This window comes from Cryptomeria japonica, chromosome 11 (assembly GCF_030272615.1).
Source record: "Cryptomeria japonica chromosome 11, Sugi_1.0, whole genome shotgun sequence".
NCBI lineage: Eukaryota > Viridiplantae > Streptophyta > Pinopsida > Cupressales > Cupressaceae > Cryptomeria > Cryptomeria japonica.
In genome coordinates this window covers 486,669,925-486,689,453 of record NC_081415.1, presented here as the reverse complement: position 1 = coordinate 486,689,453, position 19,529 = coordinate 486,669,925, and the positions used below count along the sequence as shown (strand labels likewise).

The following is a 19,529-nucleotide window of genomic DNA, read 5'->3' as shown; positions in this document are numbered from 1 at the left end:
TGATGGAATTGCGGGTGGATTGCTCAGGAAGCCACCATTCCTTGGATTCAGTCAGTCTTCTGAAAGGCGCCATGTATCCGTTAAACACAACACATCTGAAAAATTCCCATGCATTCTCCCCAAATGCCTTTATTCGCTCGCGCTCTTCCTTCCTCACCTCCTGTTTGGCCATCTCCCATATGGTATCACTGTCAATGGAGCCACCACTATTCCCCTCATCCGTTTCCTCAGTTTCATCATTTGAATCCGAGGATAAGTAATTTTCAAACTGAAAATACACCTTCAAAATGCTCACTTTGACTCCCTCTTCCAGGCTTAATATGGCATTAGCAACATTGTCTGCAATGAATGGCTTCACAATTCCATCAAAGAGTTCGATCGCATGTTCCCCATAATCAATGACATCGACTAGGGGTATAAGGATCACATCCAGAATGGCTACATCACACCAGTGTCTCTCAAAATTAAGAGTGATGCCCATTAGCCCTCAGATAGCATCATAAACGTAATCTTCGGTGATAAACAAGTTTCTTAGTTGTGTTCCCAGCGCATTTTCATAATTGACACAACTAACATCTCTGAAATGAGCCATCTGCAACAACCTTTACTCTGTGTACACCACACTGAAAATAGCACATTCAACAACTGGGTTACATATCTTCTGGAAAGCATTTATAGAAAGAAGCATGTTACAAATCCCAATCATTATTGCTCCGCCAATATCTACTAGATTCTAATTCTGAACTGAAGCAATCTCAAAGTGATGAGGTGTCCCTAACTACAAACGGTACTTCCCAAGGGGTCTGGTCGAGACTTTTCCATGTGATGATTCTTTCTACTGCCAAATTTTAGATGTCGAGACCAGAACGGTGACACCATCCTTCCCAACTATCAGAGTCGTACTAACCTTCAAACTTCCGAGGAATATATCATTGCCACCTACAACCCAAGATCGAGTGCTAATCCATATAAAGCTGGTTTATTACCCGACACCATGGTGTGGGGATTCATGACAGTCCTTCAAGCATTGTCTTGTAATATCATCCGTTGCCGAGACTTGATTGAAAGAGACATGATCATCATTCTGTCCTACCCCAATATTCGCTAGATACTCCACCATTTGATTGCTTTCTCTATAAACATGCACAATTTCGTAGCAATTGATCGATTTAAGGTAGTCGTTTATCTGAGGCAACCACTTGTTTAGTTTCCAGTTATGAAAATTTTACTTAGTAGCCCCATTTATAATGATCTACGATTCTCCTTCGATAATGATTCGAGAGATCCCATGCAGAATACAGAGGTGTAATCCTGCCTCTAGTGCACGGATCTCAGCTTTGTTGTTTGTGGCAGATCCAATGCCTCCATACAATCCATACATAATATTACCATGTTCATTTTGGATTATGGTGCCAATACCAGACTCCCCAGGGTTCCCTCTACTAGCACCATCGAATTGAGTTTTGTCCAATCCTTTCGAGGGACCTTCCATCCGACAGAATTTCTATCAACAAAGCTCGAGGGGGGGACATAAATACCTGAATCTTTAAGGGACCAATGCTTTTCTATTAAGGCATCCCCATTATTGTATATTTTAGGGCCACCTTTTAGTATCTTGCCATTTATCACTTCCTCAATTGCAACTTTTATTTTGTCAACCAACATTATATTTGACAGTGATGTTTCTTTGAAAATTCTTTCGTTTCTCTCCTTCCAGATGTGCCATACAATCATAGATGGACCAATCATCCATAGATCACTCCATTTTGACTTCTATCTGATTGGCCAGGAAAGTAGAAAGTCCAAGAGCATTTCATTTTTAACCGTAGTCCAATTGATCTGGTCTAGGAACCAGTTTCAACATAATTCTACCATTCGACAACTGAAGAGTAGATGGTTGGTTGTTTCTTCGTCAACACAACACATAACACAACGATTGGGACCCGAGATGCCAATAATTTTAAGTCTATCACCAGTGAGGATTCTTCCATGTAAAGCAATCCACAAGAATGCCGCAACTTTTGGTAGTATTTTATTATTCCAACATAATTTATATGGTCAGGCGTCATAGGTACCCCTTTGTCTTTGAACTTCATACCCAAGTTTGAAACTATACTCCCTAGATTTCGAGGCACACCAAAAAATGTTGTCAGCTTCACTAGAGGCCGGTATTTTCCCATCTTTTATTGCATCCCAAAGTTTCTCACATAATGAAGGGTTATCAATATTGATTTTCTTCCATATTCTCATACCATTTATGTCCTCGTGGTTTTCCATGTAATTGCATACATGTTTCCCTATGCAGTTCTCAACCAAATTTATCCACTCCTTATCTTCAAATGATTATGAGAGAGATGGAAAATTCGTCCCATGAGTCTCTCCAAAACAACATTGTTCTACCATTACCAATTTGCCATGATATATGCTCTATGATAATGTGTTTGTATCCCATAAGAAATTCCACGTAGCCGAGCCCCTTTTTGAATTGGCCACTGTGAGAATTCGGTTAGGGTCTTCCGAGTCAAGATATTTCTTTTGGAACAGTCTGCACCAAATTTTTTGAGGTTCTTGGCACATCTTCCAGGAGAGCTTAGTACCAAGGGCAGAATTTTGCAACTCCATTTTCCTTAAGCCAACTCCCCCTTCTTCCTTAATTAGGCACAATGTATCCCAGTTGATAAGTGGAATTTTCCTTTTATCTTTAGCACCATCCCAAACAATTTTTTTGAGTAGATTGTTCAGAATTTTTCCTGCAGCGAATGACATTTTGAAATAGGACATGTTGTATATTGGAATGGCAGATAAAATTGATTTGATCATGGTAAGTCTACCTGCTTGGGTCAGCCACCTATTTTTCCAATTTTCTGATTTAGTCTGACACGAGTTAATAACATCGTCCCAGATTTGGGATTGTCTACATCCTTTGTTAATACCAAGTCTTGTGTAATTCTGCCCTGGGCCATCTTATTAGTATTAAAGAAGAACAACTGAGATTTTTCTTTATTCATAACTTGACCCGAAGCCATTGTGTACTTAATGCCTATAGCTTCCTAGACGGATGCATCACCAAATATGATGGTATCATCGACAAATTGGGAATGTGTGATTGCCTCAAATTGCTCATGAGCTTTGATTCCTTTCCAAATGCCTTCACTATGGCTCTTTTTTATTAGCCTCCCTAAAACTTCCACCATAAGAACAAAGAGTGAAGGTGATAATGGATCTCCTTGTCACAGACCATTTGTGGCTCCAAAAAACCCACTCAAATTACCATTGACAAGAATAGAAAAGCTCACTGTGCTAATACAAAATTTTATACATTCAAGCCATTTAACTGGGAAACCAAATCTGGCAAGGACATGCATAAGAAAATTCCAAATCACCTTATCATAGGCTTTGTCAACATCTAGTTTAATAATCATACCTTTCAATTTTTCTTTATGGAGTGAGTGTATGACTTTCGATACCAGGATGATGTTGTCCGCAATTTCCCGACTCAGAGTAAATCCATTCTGATTTTCAGATACTAGCTTTGGTAGCAGCTTCTTTAATCTTTCAGCCATTGCCTTTGATATTATTTTGTAGATAGTGTTGCATAAGGATATTGGGCGAAAATCAAACATGGAATCACAATCCTGTTTTTTAGGAATAAAATTGATAATGGTGTGGTTGATCTCTTTCACAAACCTGTGTTTTTTCTGGAATTCTTCAACCACTTTCCAAATATCCTTGCCCATGAAATCCCAACATTTTTGAAAAAGCTCCGCCGTTATGCCATTTGGTCCAGGTGCCTTATGGGGATGAAGTGAAAAAGTGGCAAGTTTAATTTCTTCCAACGAGTAAGGAGCAAGTAGCATATCGCAATCGAAGCTAGTAATCAGGGGGTTAATGACTTCCTCAATTATTGGTATTGAACCCGAATTGTCTAACTCAGAGCTGCCCAATATTTCCATATAGTAATTGAGAGCAATTAGCTCAATATCCGCGGCCGAAGTTTTTAGAACCCCATTCTCATCCTTAATCGAGCATATCTTATTATTGATCCTTCTAGCCTTAGAAGAAGCATGAAAAAGTTTAGTGTTGAGATCCCCCTTAGCTATCCAAAGTTCCCTAGATTTATCTTTCCAATATAGTTCCCCCTTCTTCAAAATTTCCATATACTGGGCTTTGTGTGCTTTCTCCAATTCGAACTCCACATTGGTGATGCCAAATCTCATAACTTGATTGCCAATTTCTTCTAGTTTTTCCTCAATTCTTCTTTTCTCTACAAAAACATTTTTTAAGGACACCTTGTTCCAATCTTTAATTTTATTTTTTAGGAACTGAATTCTTTTGACAAATCTAAAGCTAGGGGAGCTAGAGTAGATGTTGCCTTCTTGCCACTAGTTTTTTAGATTGTCAAGGAACTTCTCTTCTCGCCACCACATGCTTAAGAGTTTGAAGTAGTTCTTATGTTTGTGAGTATCCTAAGCAATGGATAGTGATAGTGGTAGATGATCCGATCCAATTTGAGGCACAATTTTAGTTTCTAATGAGTAGTTGCCACTTATCCACCATTCACCAACCAAGAAACGATCGAGCCTTTATGATATATTGGCAAAGTTTAGCCTTCTATTAGTCCATGTGAATCTACCATTCTTAGGTATGATATCGACCAACTTGCAGTTAGATACAAATTCTCTAAAATCATCCATAACTTTCGAAGGTTTCTAAAGACCACCCAACTTCTCATCAATGTCCAAAAGAGCATTGAAGTCACCAACAACTATGACCTTGCCTTTTTCCAACAAACTATCTTGGTTGGAGACCTCATTCCAAACTTTTCTTTTTTCCCCAGTCTTAATAGGTCCATAAATATTAAATAACAGATAGGAGATATTGGATTGCTTGCAGACAATGATGCACACCATCCAGTGATCAAACAAAGCTATGGGATGCACTTCAATTTTGGAGGGGTTCCACATTATTCCCAAACCCCCAGCCGAACCTCTGGCATCTTGAAAAATGCCTTCCCACTTAAAACAATATTTGATGAACTCAACCGCCTTTTCCTTACTTAGCTTTGTTTCTTGTAGAATATATACTTCTGAATCGAGCTTGGCCAAAGTCCTTTTGACCAATCATTTTTTGTTAGGGGCCGAAAGGCCCCTGACATTCCATGAGGTGATCCTCATCTTCCCCCAAGGGAGGGCTTTCCTCCCTTGGTAGGATTCAAAAATTTCAACATACTTACAATGCCCTTCTCATTTTCCCTCTGCTCCCTAACTGTCTTGTGGCTTTTCCTTCCTCTTATGGCTTTCTCTCTTCCAAGGACAATATTTGCTGACTGGTTGATGCATCTTGGATCCATTGTATTCAGTTCATCATCATTACTATCCGACTAAGATGTATCTGAATCAGACTCCTGCAGTACCTCCTCAACTGTGGGGTATTTAATTGGATTCATCATTATGTCATTATTTGGGATGATGTTGCTATCCAATGGGATGTCTTGTGTAGGAATGTTTGTGCTTACATCTTGGTTTGAACCGAGGTTGATGGATTTAGGGCCTTCTAAAAGCAGGGTTTCAGGTTTCAGGTTCTAGATTTTTCTCTTTTACCTTCCATACCTGTTTTGGTTTTCTATGGCCATTCTCACAAATAGTTTGCATTTGTCGGCACTGTGAAGTTTACTTCCACATCTCGAGCAAGTGCTAATTTATTTTTATACTTCTATGTGTTGTTTCCACTCACCATCCACAGTGAGTAGCATGACCGAAGAGGGAATTATCTTCATGACTGCTATTTTGAGTATGGCATATGTGTATAAATCTCCCTCAATGATATCTTCATCAATTTCCAATAAAGTACCTAGGGGTCTTCCAATCGTTTCCAAACTTGCCTCGCTCCAATATTCAATCGGTAGGTTGTACAATCGGATCCATACTGGTTTATCATAAAACACCAACGATGTAGGGTCAAAGTTCAGAGACCAGAGCTGAATATACAGTGGGTGATCGTCCAAAAACCAGTTTTGAAGGCTAATGATGTGATCTCTATCTTCTTCTTCGGGAAAAAATGACAATGAAGAAGCCCTTGGGTAGAAATTTCATCATTATGTGCTTCCCCCAATTGTCCTCTACCCAAGTGTGGATATCTTTTCTTGATAATTTTGGCCCTATAATTTTTGCGATAATCGCATGTCGTTCGAAGATCAGTTTTTTATTTTTGATGTTTTCGGTTAGGTCAATTTCAATACCGTAGGATGAGGCATCCTTTCCTGGATAATGGCGATGATTTAAATTTCCTCTGATGTTGTCAATGCTTCCTTTTGACTTTGCCTATTCATCGCATGGCAATCCATGATTATTCCAATCAACTTCAAGTATTCGCCACTTAACAGGCTTTCTCAGACCCGTGTCTGCTTCTTCTCCTTTCTTCTTTTCGCATGCGGCCTTCTGAATTTCACTCATCATTTTTTTTCCAGATGATCTACTTACCTTGCATAACACTATAAGAAAATTGAAAAACCAATCTACAAACATCAAGAGTATAAAATATGACCAACCCTTCACCTTATGTATTGAATCACCAAGGGCCCCAAATATTTTTCAAACATGACATGAATAGATTGAGGTACAACTTTCATTCTCCCTTTTTATACAATGTTGAAATGTGTGGCTAAGGTCATTCTCTTAGTGATGAAATCTAATGTAGGTTTCCTAAAAATAAAAAAAATAAAAAAGTTATGTTTATGATCCTCAAGGTCATACAAGCATGTGAGAGAAGAGCACACATACACACACACACACACTCCTCTAAGATTAAACGATACTAGTTATTTAATTAACCAAGTTGAAATATATAAAGTTTATTTTAATCCCTCAAAATATTAGTTTGAAAAAGACAAATAAAAAAGTAGACAAAGAAAAATGGTTTGAAAACTTATGTTCTAACAACCATCTTGCAAAATCAATGCATTAGAAGTTTTATATTTTTCACCTTTGACTCATGAAAAGGATGGTTTCCAATCTTCATGATTTGACTACGTAAGAGTGTTGCATTCAATTTATTAGTATAAAATCATAATTTAAAAAAAAAAAACTGGTAGAAATAGACCACCCATGGATTCCTTTAGATTTTATGATTTTTTTTTAAAATCATAAAAAAAAAAAAGTTCATATGTGAAAGTTATACATTTTTTAATATTAAAAGATAAACACTTACCTCATACAAATTCAACCGATCTCTAGTATGTGATCTAAAGAAATGACTCAATCCATAGTGTCTAGTTTGGATCCAACTTTTTGATGCCTACGAAAAGATAGATATATGACTAGTGGTTTGAAAGTTAAGAACATTTTTGTGCAGGCAAGTTTTTCAAAAATCGTACAGAAGATAGGGCTTAGGACCTAGCCCCTACAACCTAGCTCCCAATTGCTAATATGACTAGGGGCTGGGTTGGGGCTTAAAAAAAGAGGGTCTAAGCACTCAATCCTTATGATTGAGGATTGGGCAAATTATGTTTCTAATGGTTGAAGCTATTTTAGCATATATCATTGTCACGAGTGACTAGGGTTCAAACAATTCTAAAAATAATTTTTTTTCCCGTATTACTAGGGAGAGTTTGGATAGGAAAAACCAATGCATATTTGGACATGAATATATGCATATACAACATGCAATATATATAGTTTATGTGAGGATGAGTATATATGCTAGTGAAAGTCTAAATATATGATGTAGGCATATGGATATTTACACATGTGTATAGTTTGTATATATTTGTGATGTATACATAAAAATATGCATGCATATATGTAGAGAAAAAACACTATATATCACAGGTTACTGAATATATACAAGAAATGTATAGCATGGATTTGTACGAGTGTTTTATAATCTATTGGCAATTGTTGTCATTGATGTCAACTTGCAACTTGTGTGTTGTTATTGATGATATGCCCATTATGACAATTGCCAGAGTATGAGGAGATTTTTGATAGTTGTTATCACTGATTGTTAGGTGTGGTCATTGACATAAAGTATTGATGTTTTGTGTTGTGGATGCCCACCTTTTTGGTGTCTGATGTCTAAACTAAATATGATGTGTTGATGTTGATAATGTGTTTGACGGAAAAAATGGGATAATGATTATATCATGTTAAGATGAGGATTATAAGCATTAAGATGAGGATTAGAAGTATGAATATTTATATGGAAGCTACGGGATGGTGATCTCTCTCTTGTTTTCACTTGAGTGAAAAAATTGACATTTTTAGGATATTTTGGTCCTTGGAAGATTGATGGAATAAGTATTTGCAAGAATGTATGTTGAAGACAATTTGAAAGAATGCTTGACATTTGTCCATATTTGATGATATGGTCTTGCAGATTTGAACATAATATGTATGCTATGTGGACGTTGCATTCTTAACTTTTCAGGTCCCTGGCATTGCAACTGATGTGGTTGGTAATTGTAGATTGTTGGTAGTCTAGATGTCTGTCAGGATTGGCCCAGAAAATTCTTTGTATTTCTTCACATTTGTGTTTCTGTTGCTGTGACTTCAAGGATGTGTTTCTAATGTTCATGTTATGTCTCAATTCAAGTTAGTATGTTTTGATGTGACAGTGAGAAATAAGTATTTATTAATTTTGTTGGATGTTTAAGGAACATCCTTATGTGCTCCACATGATGTGGAATGATTTGCTTGGTGTTGCATTGTGTGTTGGTTTTTCAAGGTAATTCTTGTGCTTTGGTCGATAAAGGTTGATCTCTTGCTTGCACTATGTTCTTGGGGGTTTGTGCTAGCATTGGAGATTGTTTTAAGTTGTATTTGGATCCTATGTTGGCTTGTGGGGATCCACATTGAGTTAATTAATTTGGAAGATATGTTTTTGGGTTGAAAGGCTATGTGCTACATGGTTCATCTACACATTATCTTTTTTCCAACTTTGGAGGATGTGTGTTATGTTTGGGATTGCTTAAAAAGTTGTAATATGATATTTTTAGTCTTTTCAATCTCTTGGATTGGACTGCTTTCACCATAATTATGTTTGTTGATTGACTTGTTAGGACTTATGCTTGTCCTGTATTTTGGCTAACATAATTTAGGTTTTATGATGAAGAGGATGATATATATAAGATCAAATCAATGTGAATGTGTGGTGTGAGTGTATGAGTTAGAGTGGATAGCACAAGATGAGAAGTTGATGGTGCAAAAGGGCGTGGTGAAAGTATTGGTGCTTAATTGCATAATGGTTGCTTATGTGAGCAGCTACATTTAGAGGAGGTTGTTAGAACAATGTTTCTAAAGGCTTATTCATCTTGATTAATATATTCATGTATCTTAGTCAAACATCTAGTGAGTCTCCCTAGCAATTTCTTTGTATCTTGCCTTGAGGCAGTCAGTCTCAGCCTACAAGTCCCTTATATCTTGCCTTGGGGTAAAGCACCTCGACTTGTAAGCTCTTTCAAAGTGAGCTTCCTTGGCAGTGTGCCTAAATAAAATATTGTAATCTTGTTCATATATTGTGAGTTAACTCTCACCGTGATTTTTCCCTTTCTGGGTTTTCCAAATAAATATAGTGTTCTCTTGTGCATGGTGTTAATTGTTTTATCTTTCATTATTGTTGATAAGATTAATGTTAAGTTGATTTTGACCCGTGGTACAAAATTTTATATTTGTTCAAGATTGATTCACCCCCCATCTTAGTCTTGGGGTATTTTTAACATAAACTATGCAAGGTTTTATGCATATATAGTGGAAGATACACAATGCATGTATTATGTATATATAATGAAGGGTTTGGGAGGTTTTCATGTATACACATAATGAGAGTACACAATATTTAAAAACTACAACCTTTGAGTATCTTGTAAGAACATAATGTTAGGGATGTATATATTGAATGTATAATTTAAATATACAAAATTCAAAGAATGGAGTATAGTATGGTCCATAGGGCATGACAATATGATTTTTCTATTGTTGTACATAATTCTGTACAATCAAAATCTTAAAGCCTTGTAAGAACTCAATTAGTTTTTGCAACAAAAATATTGTTATATGCCATTTTTCATTTCTTGACCCTTTTGGACACATCTGTAGATTTTGTTTCATCATAGGAGGCTCCTACAAAAAGTTGATTCCTAAAACCACTTTAAAACACTTGCAACTTGTGAGATAGGAAATCACTAAACACTCACAAACAATATATTAGATTCAAGGTTAGTGTGTCCACATCGGGGTCAATTGAATGTAAGTATTGAAGTCGAGAACACAAGAAATAAAAAAACTCGAAAAACACATTGAAATCAAATCCCAATTCCTATTCATCAAAATTAATGCAAACCACAAATAGATACTGATTCACTTGTTTGGATGATTGTGTGACTTAACAACATAACACTACTGCTAGTTTGGTTGATGATTGATTTTGACATAATAGACTTGCATTAAGACTTGAGATTGTATGAAGATGATGAAGGAATGATCCTACTTATAGACCTTTTGAGAATAAATCAACTAGGAGATAAGGATAAGATTAAATACCTAAGTTAATTGAATTGTCTATGGAGTCAACTCAACTATTAAATGGAAAATTGTCATTTTGAAATATTGAGAGGATAAAATGAATTCTTTAATTTGATAATTGAATAGATGTGAGGATCAAGTTTCAATTTGAAAACAAAGTTAATTGATCAATGATGAAGAAAATTCCAAAATTAGATAGAGTAAATTGATGATGGAAGGAGTTGACTAACAAGAAATTTTAATTGAAAATAGATAATTATATCTCATTTAATTTGGTAATAAAGTATTATTTAATTAAATAAATAAAACTATCAATTGATAATCAATACTATAGTAAAATAATGCGATTAATGTTTAGGAAATGATATGATGATGATTAGGGTTAGCTGAATAATTTTAGTGTCTCCGTTAAATCATTTGATATATTTGTACCTACATTAGACATTCAAGGCATTTATCAAAATATTGATTTACATGATTTACATGCTTCCCTACTTAGATTACATTTGAATTTCATGGATGAGTTTTCCCCTCTCCTCCAATTTGTTACATCTAATGGATGCTATCAATTGAAGGGGGGCCTATATAATCAGTAAGATTCCTATGATTAGGCTTTCAAGTAATGATAGGCCATACGAGACTTATTATTGTGACCATAAAAGTCATCTTTACATGAAATTTAGATTATTCTTTTTCTTAAAAAATGGAATTAAATTGTTTTGGGTGAAAATGAAATCGGGTAGTATTAGGACCTAACTCCACTTTCATTCAAACATAGGAATGCGAAAGCACCTAGAGGAGCGATTCTCCTTGACTAACTCTTGCGAAAGAGAGTCAACGAATATTTTTAGGGTTTCTATTCCTTTGCTACTATGAAAGGGAATATGTGAGATATAGGAGAATGTAAAACCATGACGAGAATGCAAGCAAAAGTGAATATAACAACAAGAACAATAAACTGATTGATAACATAACCGAGACAATAAGTACATATCTGAGAATAGAGTTTTGTTGTGCACCCGTGGTCAAAATATGAGCTTGAATTGATAGGACTGATAGGACCAGGGTGTTGTACACCTTAGTTTGAGAAACTATGATGAGATGCAAACTAGAGGTCTAATATGTGAGAATGTCTAAGTAGTATCCTAGAAATATGATGCAGAACAAGGAGGACTAGCACGTGAGGCATCCTCATCCTAGAGGACAGGGGTGTGGGGCACCCTTGTCTTAGAGGACATGAGTGTGGGCCACCCTCATCCTGGAGGATAGGGGTGTGGGGTGCCCTGGTCCTTGAAAAGTAGGCTCAAATTTTGGTAGAAGACCTGCACCTGTTTGCTGAGATCTTTGGAAAACTTCCTACTCAAATGGAGACCTATAACTATATCTGCAATCTAAAAAATGGTGATGTTGTAGCTATATAGGGGTTTGCCTTAGTCAACCACCTTGTTTTGGTGATTTCCACCTCCACAAATAACCAATATTGCAACTAAAAATGTGTGTGCGCTCTTGAATCTTATGTGTTTGTAAGATTGCTATGAACTAAATGCAAACTAGAGTTCTACCCTATGTGTTTGAGTAAACCCTAAATGCTTGTAATGAGAATGCTTTAAATCACAATTGTAATGCAAATCTAAAGCAACAATGTAAATTCGAAGGCTAATGTGATGTAAATATGGAGCTCAATATAGAAACATGGAAACAACATGAAATCATACCAAATCCTAAGGAAGAAGTACAAGCCAATCAACATAATGTGATTCCCTTATTATTCTTCAATATCTCCTAAAGCTTCTATGATTGGTGAAGATGTTGATGAAGACTTGATTAATGGATGAATTTGCAATATGAGACTTCACACAAAACAATCCTTTCACTTCACAAGAATCTCCTTCCAAATTGCTAGATTAGGGCTCCTCAAATGAGGGAAATAATTGCTATATATATGAAACCCTAAATTAAAATTTGATAAAAGTCCAACTTAGAATTGATGAAACTTGACACCAAGCAGGATTTGAATAGAGTAAGACCTCCTTATTATTCTCCTGAAATTCGGGGAAAAAAGTTCGAGACCAAGTACCTATCAACTTTTTTCTAATTTTCTAGGGATGCGAGATAATGTGATTCTAATGCTAAATCCATCTCGATGGTTCAAACCAAGATGTGCAAAATATACCTTGAAGATTGAAATCAAGGTAAGATTAAGATTAAATAAAAAGGGGCACACCTAGGATCAAGGGCCCAATTTTATGATATGTAACTTGATGAGAGAGGACTTAGGTTTAATTAAATTAATAATTAAATACCTAAAGAAGTCCTATAATGAATAATGCAATGAGACACACTAAGGTGGGTGCTAACCTAAGAGTGGAATTGGACAACCTAATTAAGGGGTACAATTTATGACACTACGTAAATATACCTTATTCATTTAACATTTAGGTTCCTAAATTACCATTCAACTCAAGATTAAATATATCTATAATTATCAATTATTAATCTGAAATTAATTTGTACTTATATTTATGCATCTTATCGAATTAGGCTAAATTAAACTTTAAGAAAAGCTTTATTTTCATTTACGCAAATAAACTTTTTTGATAAATTATAATTTTTCTATAAAACAATAAATAAATATTATAACATAATTATATCTTTAAAAAGGTGTAAGTTTAAAGTTCATGCTATAATTTCACAACTTATTATTATATATTTTTAATGTCGAGTTTGAGAGTTGTAATATTTTATGTAGAAGATTTATAACATAATTGTAATATTAAAATTGATTAGATATTTTCTTGGGAAAGTAAGAACAAAAATATATAATAAGTTAAATAATTTATTTATAGATATAATTTTTTTTTTGATAATTTATGAAATTAGTATATTTCTTTCACATGATCAGTAAACCATAAGATCAAAACTCTCCAAATCTAACCATAAATCACTAAATATAATAAAAATCATATACCTATATAAAAATGAATCTAAAAACAGTTTATATCTAATATATTTGAAATTTTAGCCATAAAATGAAAAAGCTCTTCATTAATTTAACCAGTTGTACAGAGGAATCCATGGTGAAACTCCAGCGCAGCAATTGAAAGATTATCTCTTATGTCAGGTCCTGTCACATCATAACCACACATCATTCAATCTCAACCATTTCTTCTCCATCTTCACTGTAAATAAAACCTATCCACAGCAATTTCTACTCAGAGGAGAAAGAGAAAACAGAGCAGAGGGATACAAATAAGAAATTTGCAACAATGGGGGTAGGGACGGCCGAAAACAGCGAAGCTCTGAAGTTTGAATCGAGCTTTATTCAGAGCGAAGAACATCGTCCCAAGCGTTCCTCCGCCCCTCCTGACGGTGATGTGAAAATCCCCGTGATAGATTTGGAAAATAGCTCAACAGAAGAGGTGGAAAAGGCTTGCAGAGATTGGGGGTTCTTCCACCTGATCAACCATGGCTTTCCAGAGCATCTTCTCCGCCGCCTAGAGTCCGCCGCAGACAATTTCTTTTCTTTGCCTTTGGAGGAAAAGAGAAAAGTAGCCAGGGATGCTGATAACTCCCTGGGCTACTTTAATACGGAGCTAACGAAAAATGTGAGGGATTGGAAAGAGGTTTTTGATTTTATGGCGCGAGAAGAAACCCTATTGCCCGTGTCTGTTGAGCCGCACGATTTCGCTACATACGCCGTCGTAAACCAGTGGCCGAACGGCCTTCCGGATTTCAGGTAGCCCTTCGCTCTCTGCTGCTTTCTGGAGTGCAATTCGTTCTTTAATATCTGATAAATTTCGGGTCTTTAGGGTTTTAACTTTTATTTGGTTTTTTAACGATTTCATGGAGGAGTTTAAGACTGATTATGGGTGAAGATGTTAACATTGGGCGTGGGGACAGAATCAGAAGGAATTATTAGATAATAGTTAGATGATATTAATATGTGGATTCAACTTTCAAGTTTTTTCAGTCGGATTGATTGTCCAACATTCATGGATCTAAATTTCATCCATGGTTCTCTGGGGAAGTAACGTTCACTTAATATTGGTGGATCACACAATTAAATCTTATTCATTTAATATGGTGAAACATGAGTCAATGGATTTGAATAAAAAAATATAATTCTATTATAATATTTTAATATTTTTTTCCAATTTTAATTATTAAATATGTTTGTTTATATTTAATATTAGTTAAATAAAATCAATTTAAAAAAAATAGTTGATAAAAGTATTTGGTTCACTAAAAGAGTTGTATATTCTTTTGATGGGAAAACAAATTAATAATAGAAGGTGAAGAGTTTGAGATCTTTATATATTAACCAAATTTAAAGATATTATAATTAAAAAATCATTTAAATGTGTATAAAAAATTAATTTGAACTGATATCTTTTGGTTTTAATTGATATACTTTCCATCAAGAAAAGAAGATTGATGGATTGGATGTCAAAAAGAATATGAAATCTTACTTCTCTTTTTTTTAAGATTCTTTTTGCAATTCATTCTATCATTGTTCAAGCCATCACATCATTTCTTTGGCCAACTTTTTAAGATTTAATTCATTCTAATCAGTTTTGAGGCTATTACATCACTTCTCCTACTTTTTTGTAAGATTCATTTTGCAATTCATTTCATTCTTAATGATGGATCATTAAGTGATATGCAATGTCAATTGAAAAATATACACAATCAAAACTAAAAGCTATCATACATCTATTTAATATGGATTATGAAAAACTCATGCTAATCATAGCTGCAAATGTGCTATTTAATCCATATTCAGAGACAAGATGACCAAAGATCAAAGATGAAGAATTTTATCTACAACTGTGTTCACGCAGCATCGGGTATACAACAGTCATTTCCTGGATTTTGTGACCGCGCCAAGGTTTAGAAGTTGTTTGAAAGATTTACCGATACCATTCAAGATCTAATCTTCCCAATACTCCAATGGTAATCCCCAATGTCTAACTCAAAAGAGGACCTTGTTAATGTATTCCTTCTTAAGATCAAACCCTGGTTTCTATTTTCTTAGAAAGAGCCCCTTATTCCCCCCAAAACCGAAAAAATTCCAAAAGGGTTCAAACGCAATCCTCATGATTCACAAAGGATATCAAGAAGAAACCATAGGCCAAAGCTGAGATCTCAACCTGATCACGCGGCCTCCATTTTCTTACAGCCTATCTTCTAACCAAATCAATGTTTGGCCTGGAGGCAAAAAACTTTCCAATGAGAAAACTCACTAGCCTAAGGGGCGCTTTCAAGTTTCAACAACTGAGTCAAGAACATTAAGATGGAGGCTTTGTCATCCACAACCGGTTACAATGAGAACGGTTCCAACGAGAAAGGCAATGCAGGATTCGGATAGTAATTATTTGTGAGAATCTCCGCCAAGTTTTCTGGTTCTCTCAGAAACAAGGTGGCACATCAATGGACTCCATAACACACACATGAGCAGAAGGCGACCCAGAATCCCCACTGCCGACAGCTATTCTAGCCAGCAATCACGATTCTCTAGCAAAACATCCATCGGACTAAACAGAGGGCGAAGGAAAATTGCATCTATCTTCAGACTTTGCACAGAGGGAACAGGCTCTGGAAGGGTCATTGCGAAAACCCAACCATGCTACAATCCCCACCCCACACCTGCCTCCATATTCTCAGCAGCAGATGCCCTAGCTGTGAGAGCATCAGCCTAGGGAAGCCCAAAGATCTCTGAAACCACCCCAACAGAGCACATCACCTCTCCGTTCTTAGGGCGAACCGAAACATCGCGAATTGCCAAAGATCTATTCACATCTTTTCATTTAATTCTCTCCTTTTTGTTTCCTGCTGAATGTTTTTCCCTATCAAGCTCTATTTGAGCTAATTTTTGCCCAATCTAAAACCGGCTTTGGTTTTTTTTTTTTTTTTTAAGCATTGTTAGTAGTATAGTTCATTTTTAGCCCTCTACAATAGCAGCAGATGCCCTAGCTGTGAGAGCATCAGCCTAGGGAAGCCCAAAGACCTCTGAAACCACCCCAACAGAGCACAGCACCTCTGCGTTCTTAGGGCGAACCGAAACATCGCGAGTTGCCAAAGATCTATTCACATCTTTTCATTTAATTCTCTCCTTTTTGTTTCCTGCTGAATGTTTTTCCCTATCAAGCTCTATTTGAGCTAATTTTTGCCCAATCTAAAACCGGCTTTGGGTTTTTTTTTTTTTTTAAGCATTGTTAGTAGTATAGTTCATTTTTAGCCCTCTACAATAGCAGCTTCATAACTGATTTCTGTTTCATGGGAAATTGTTGCAGAGAAGCTTGCCTGGCCTACACAGAGGCTGCAAGGGAGTTGTCATTTAGAGTGCTAGAATTAATAGCACGGAGCCTTGGCCTACCAAGCAACCGACTTAATGAATATTTCAAAGATGATATAAGCCTTGGGCGACTGAATTGGTACCCGGCCTGCCCGGCCCCTGAGCTGGCACTGGGTGTGGGTAGGCACAAGGATCCTGGTGGCCTCACCCTTCTTTACCAAGATCAGGTGGGTGGACTGGAGGTGAAGCGCAAGGACAATGGTCAATGGATACCTGCTCGGCCCCTGCCTGACTCCTTTGTTGTTAATGTTGGAGACTGCATACAGGTAAGTGTTTTTAATATTCCCTAAACTATTCAGGGAGTTAAGATTGTGATTTGAATCCACTGGTCTAAATGCCTCCATTATGACCATTTATTATTTATGTGAAGACTTGAACTTTATATTTAAACAGTTATAATGTCTGTATGTTGTTTCTGGATTTGATTGTGTGTGTTTTTTAGCATAATATTTCGGATCACACTCCACGATTCATCATCACGATGATAGGAAGCATTCCAATTATAGATGATTTTAATCTCCTTATACTCTCTATCATCCCGATGATGGATAATGGAGTGTGCTCCAGGTGACCATAATCTCGTTACGCTCTCTATCATCTTGATGATGGATCATGGAGTGTGATTCGAAATGTTGATGCAAAAAACTCACACAATCAAATCCAGAAGCAGCATATGAACAGTCTCATGAATTGTAAAATCTACTAACATTGACAGTTAGTAGATGTACTGAGCTCATTACATCAGCCATAGGCATGCTTACAAGAAATTGTTTGTTGCCATCAATTTTCAATGCTGGATTGATTCCTTGAATGTCATGGCAGGTGTGGAGCAATGACAGGTATGAAAGTGTAGAGCACAGAGCGGTGGTGAATGATAGCCGTAAACGCCTCTCCATTCCTTTTTTCTTTAATCCTTCACATTATGTCATGGTGAAGCCTCTGGAGGAGATGGCGAGTGAAGAGAATCCTCCCAAGTACAGGGAATACAATTGGGGAAAGTTTTATAAGAGAAAGAAGGATAGCAATTTTAAAAACTTGGGAGTTGAGAATATACAAATCTACAACTTCAGAATCTGACATGTATGATATTAATAAGGTGGGATTACCTACTGCCAAATAACAAGCATGTCATAAACATAAGTTGCTTCTAAAGAACAAATTCTCTTACATGCATAAATGGCAAGTATGGTAAAATAGGATCTACAATGTCTTCTATGAAATATTATTTGTATATACAATGAGATAAATGGATTGTATTTTATTATGTCTTTGTTAAATGTTTATAAAATAATGGTGGATAGAAAGATTGGATTATTATATATATATATAGACAGTCATGTTGTAGAAAGATCGCATCTCTAAAATGCCTTTTATGAAATATTATATGTATATACAATCTTTACAATGTCTTTTATGAAATATTATATATATATACAATCTCTACGATGTCTTCTACAGACAGTCATGGTGTATAGAAAGATTGCATCTCTACAATGTCTTGTTAGGCTGTCATGGTGTATAAAAAGATTGCATCTCTATAATGTCTTTTATATATTAAATAGTTGAATAGTTAGTAGTAATACTATGTTTCATATATATTTTAGAAATGGTTCTAATTATTATTTTTATTAGCCAAAATTTAACTTTGATAATTGAATTATTATAATTAAAAATAGAGCTTACTACATTCTAATTCTTTGTTTTTAATTATCTTGATTTTATATACAATTTGTCTAAAAAACCTTATTAAAAATAATAAATTGTAACTAATGATAGAAAAAATCAACTATTTCACTATATTTAGAAGTACATCATTATATAAAGAAATACTCTCAATTTATTTATATAAAGTATACAAATATTTTTTCTTATATAATATTTATATTTAAATTAATAATAAATTTAACAGATTGTAGTAATAAAAAATTAAAAAAAAGAAAAGGGAGGTTTAAAAAATTCAAATTCCCTTTTAAAATTTCTTAAAAAATAAATAAATATACAAACCTTTATAAATAAAATTAATACTCCAATTATTAAAAAAAAATAGTGAATATATGCAATAGGCAAATGGAAGTGAATGTTTAATTTTTCACAAACTTGGTATACAATAACCATTAAATATAATACTTCAAGTCAATCTAAATATAGATTTAAATTATACAATAGATTATGCTTATATATTTTCCTATAAAAGAGTCATATTACAACTTGTTTATATTTGACGAGGCAAGTATCTTTAAAATGTCTCCTTTGCCATTTTCCTAGTTAGCTTCCCTTCTTTTCATCAAGGAGCTCACATTGACTTTTTCTTGAATATTAGTGAGTAGAGAGGAAGTAGGAAATCATGTGTAAAAAGGTCATGAATCTTAAAAGAATAAGATAAAAAAATCTATAAGATTCAATGACTTTTTCTTGAATATTAGTGAGTAGTAGAGAGGAAGTAGGAAATCATGTGTAAAAAGGTCATGAATCTTAAAAGAATAAGATAAAAAAATCTATAAGATTCAATTGTTTTGATATTAATGGTGAATACTTATTTTATAATATTATATCATGGTAAAATATGTATATTTATGACAATTTTTGTTTTATTTAGTGTTTGTTTTTGGAGAATGTCTTAATATGATTATATATTGATAGTTTCCACAAATATATGT

General features: G+C 35.0%; 1 protein-coding gene across 1 annotated transcript; it reads left to right on the top strand.

Moving 5' to 3' along the window:
- Nucleotides 1-13,527: 13,527 nt before the first annotated feature.
- On the top strand, nt 13,528-18,136 carry LOC131032433 (jasmonate-induced oxygenase 4). Its single transcript, XM_057963399.2, has 3 exons — nt 13,528-14,253; nt 16,811-17,138; nt 17,695-18,136. Exons 1-3 carry the CDS (start codon nt 13,784-13,786, stop codon nt 17,947-17,949), a joined length of 1,053 nt encoding a protein of 350 aa, XP_057819382.1. The 5' UTR covers nt 13,528-13,783; the 3' UTR covers nt 17,950-18,136.
- The last annotated feature ends 1,393 nt before the right edge of the window (nt 18,137-19,529 follow it).

Bases quoted from the DNA above. Each gene is read 5' to 3' on its own strand.
- LOC131032433 (XM_057963399.2), top strand. From the start codon at position 13,784: ATGGGGGTAGGGACGGCCGAAAACAGCGAAGCTCTGAAGTTTGAATCG. The intron at 14,254-16,810 runs GTAGCCCTTCGC...AAATTGTTGCAG, and splicing joins AACGGCCTTCCGGATTTCAG to AGAAGCTTGCCTGGCCTACA. The intron at 17,139-17,694 runs GTAAGTGTTTTT...ATGTCATGGCAG, and splicing joins ATGTTGGAGACTGCATACAG to GTGTGGAGCAATGACAGGTA.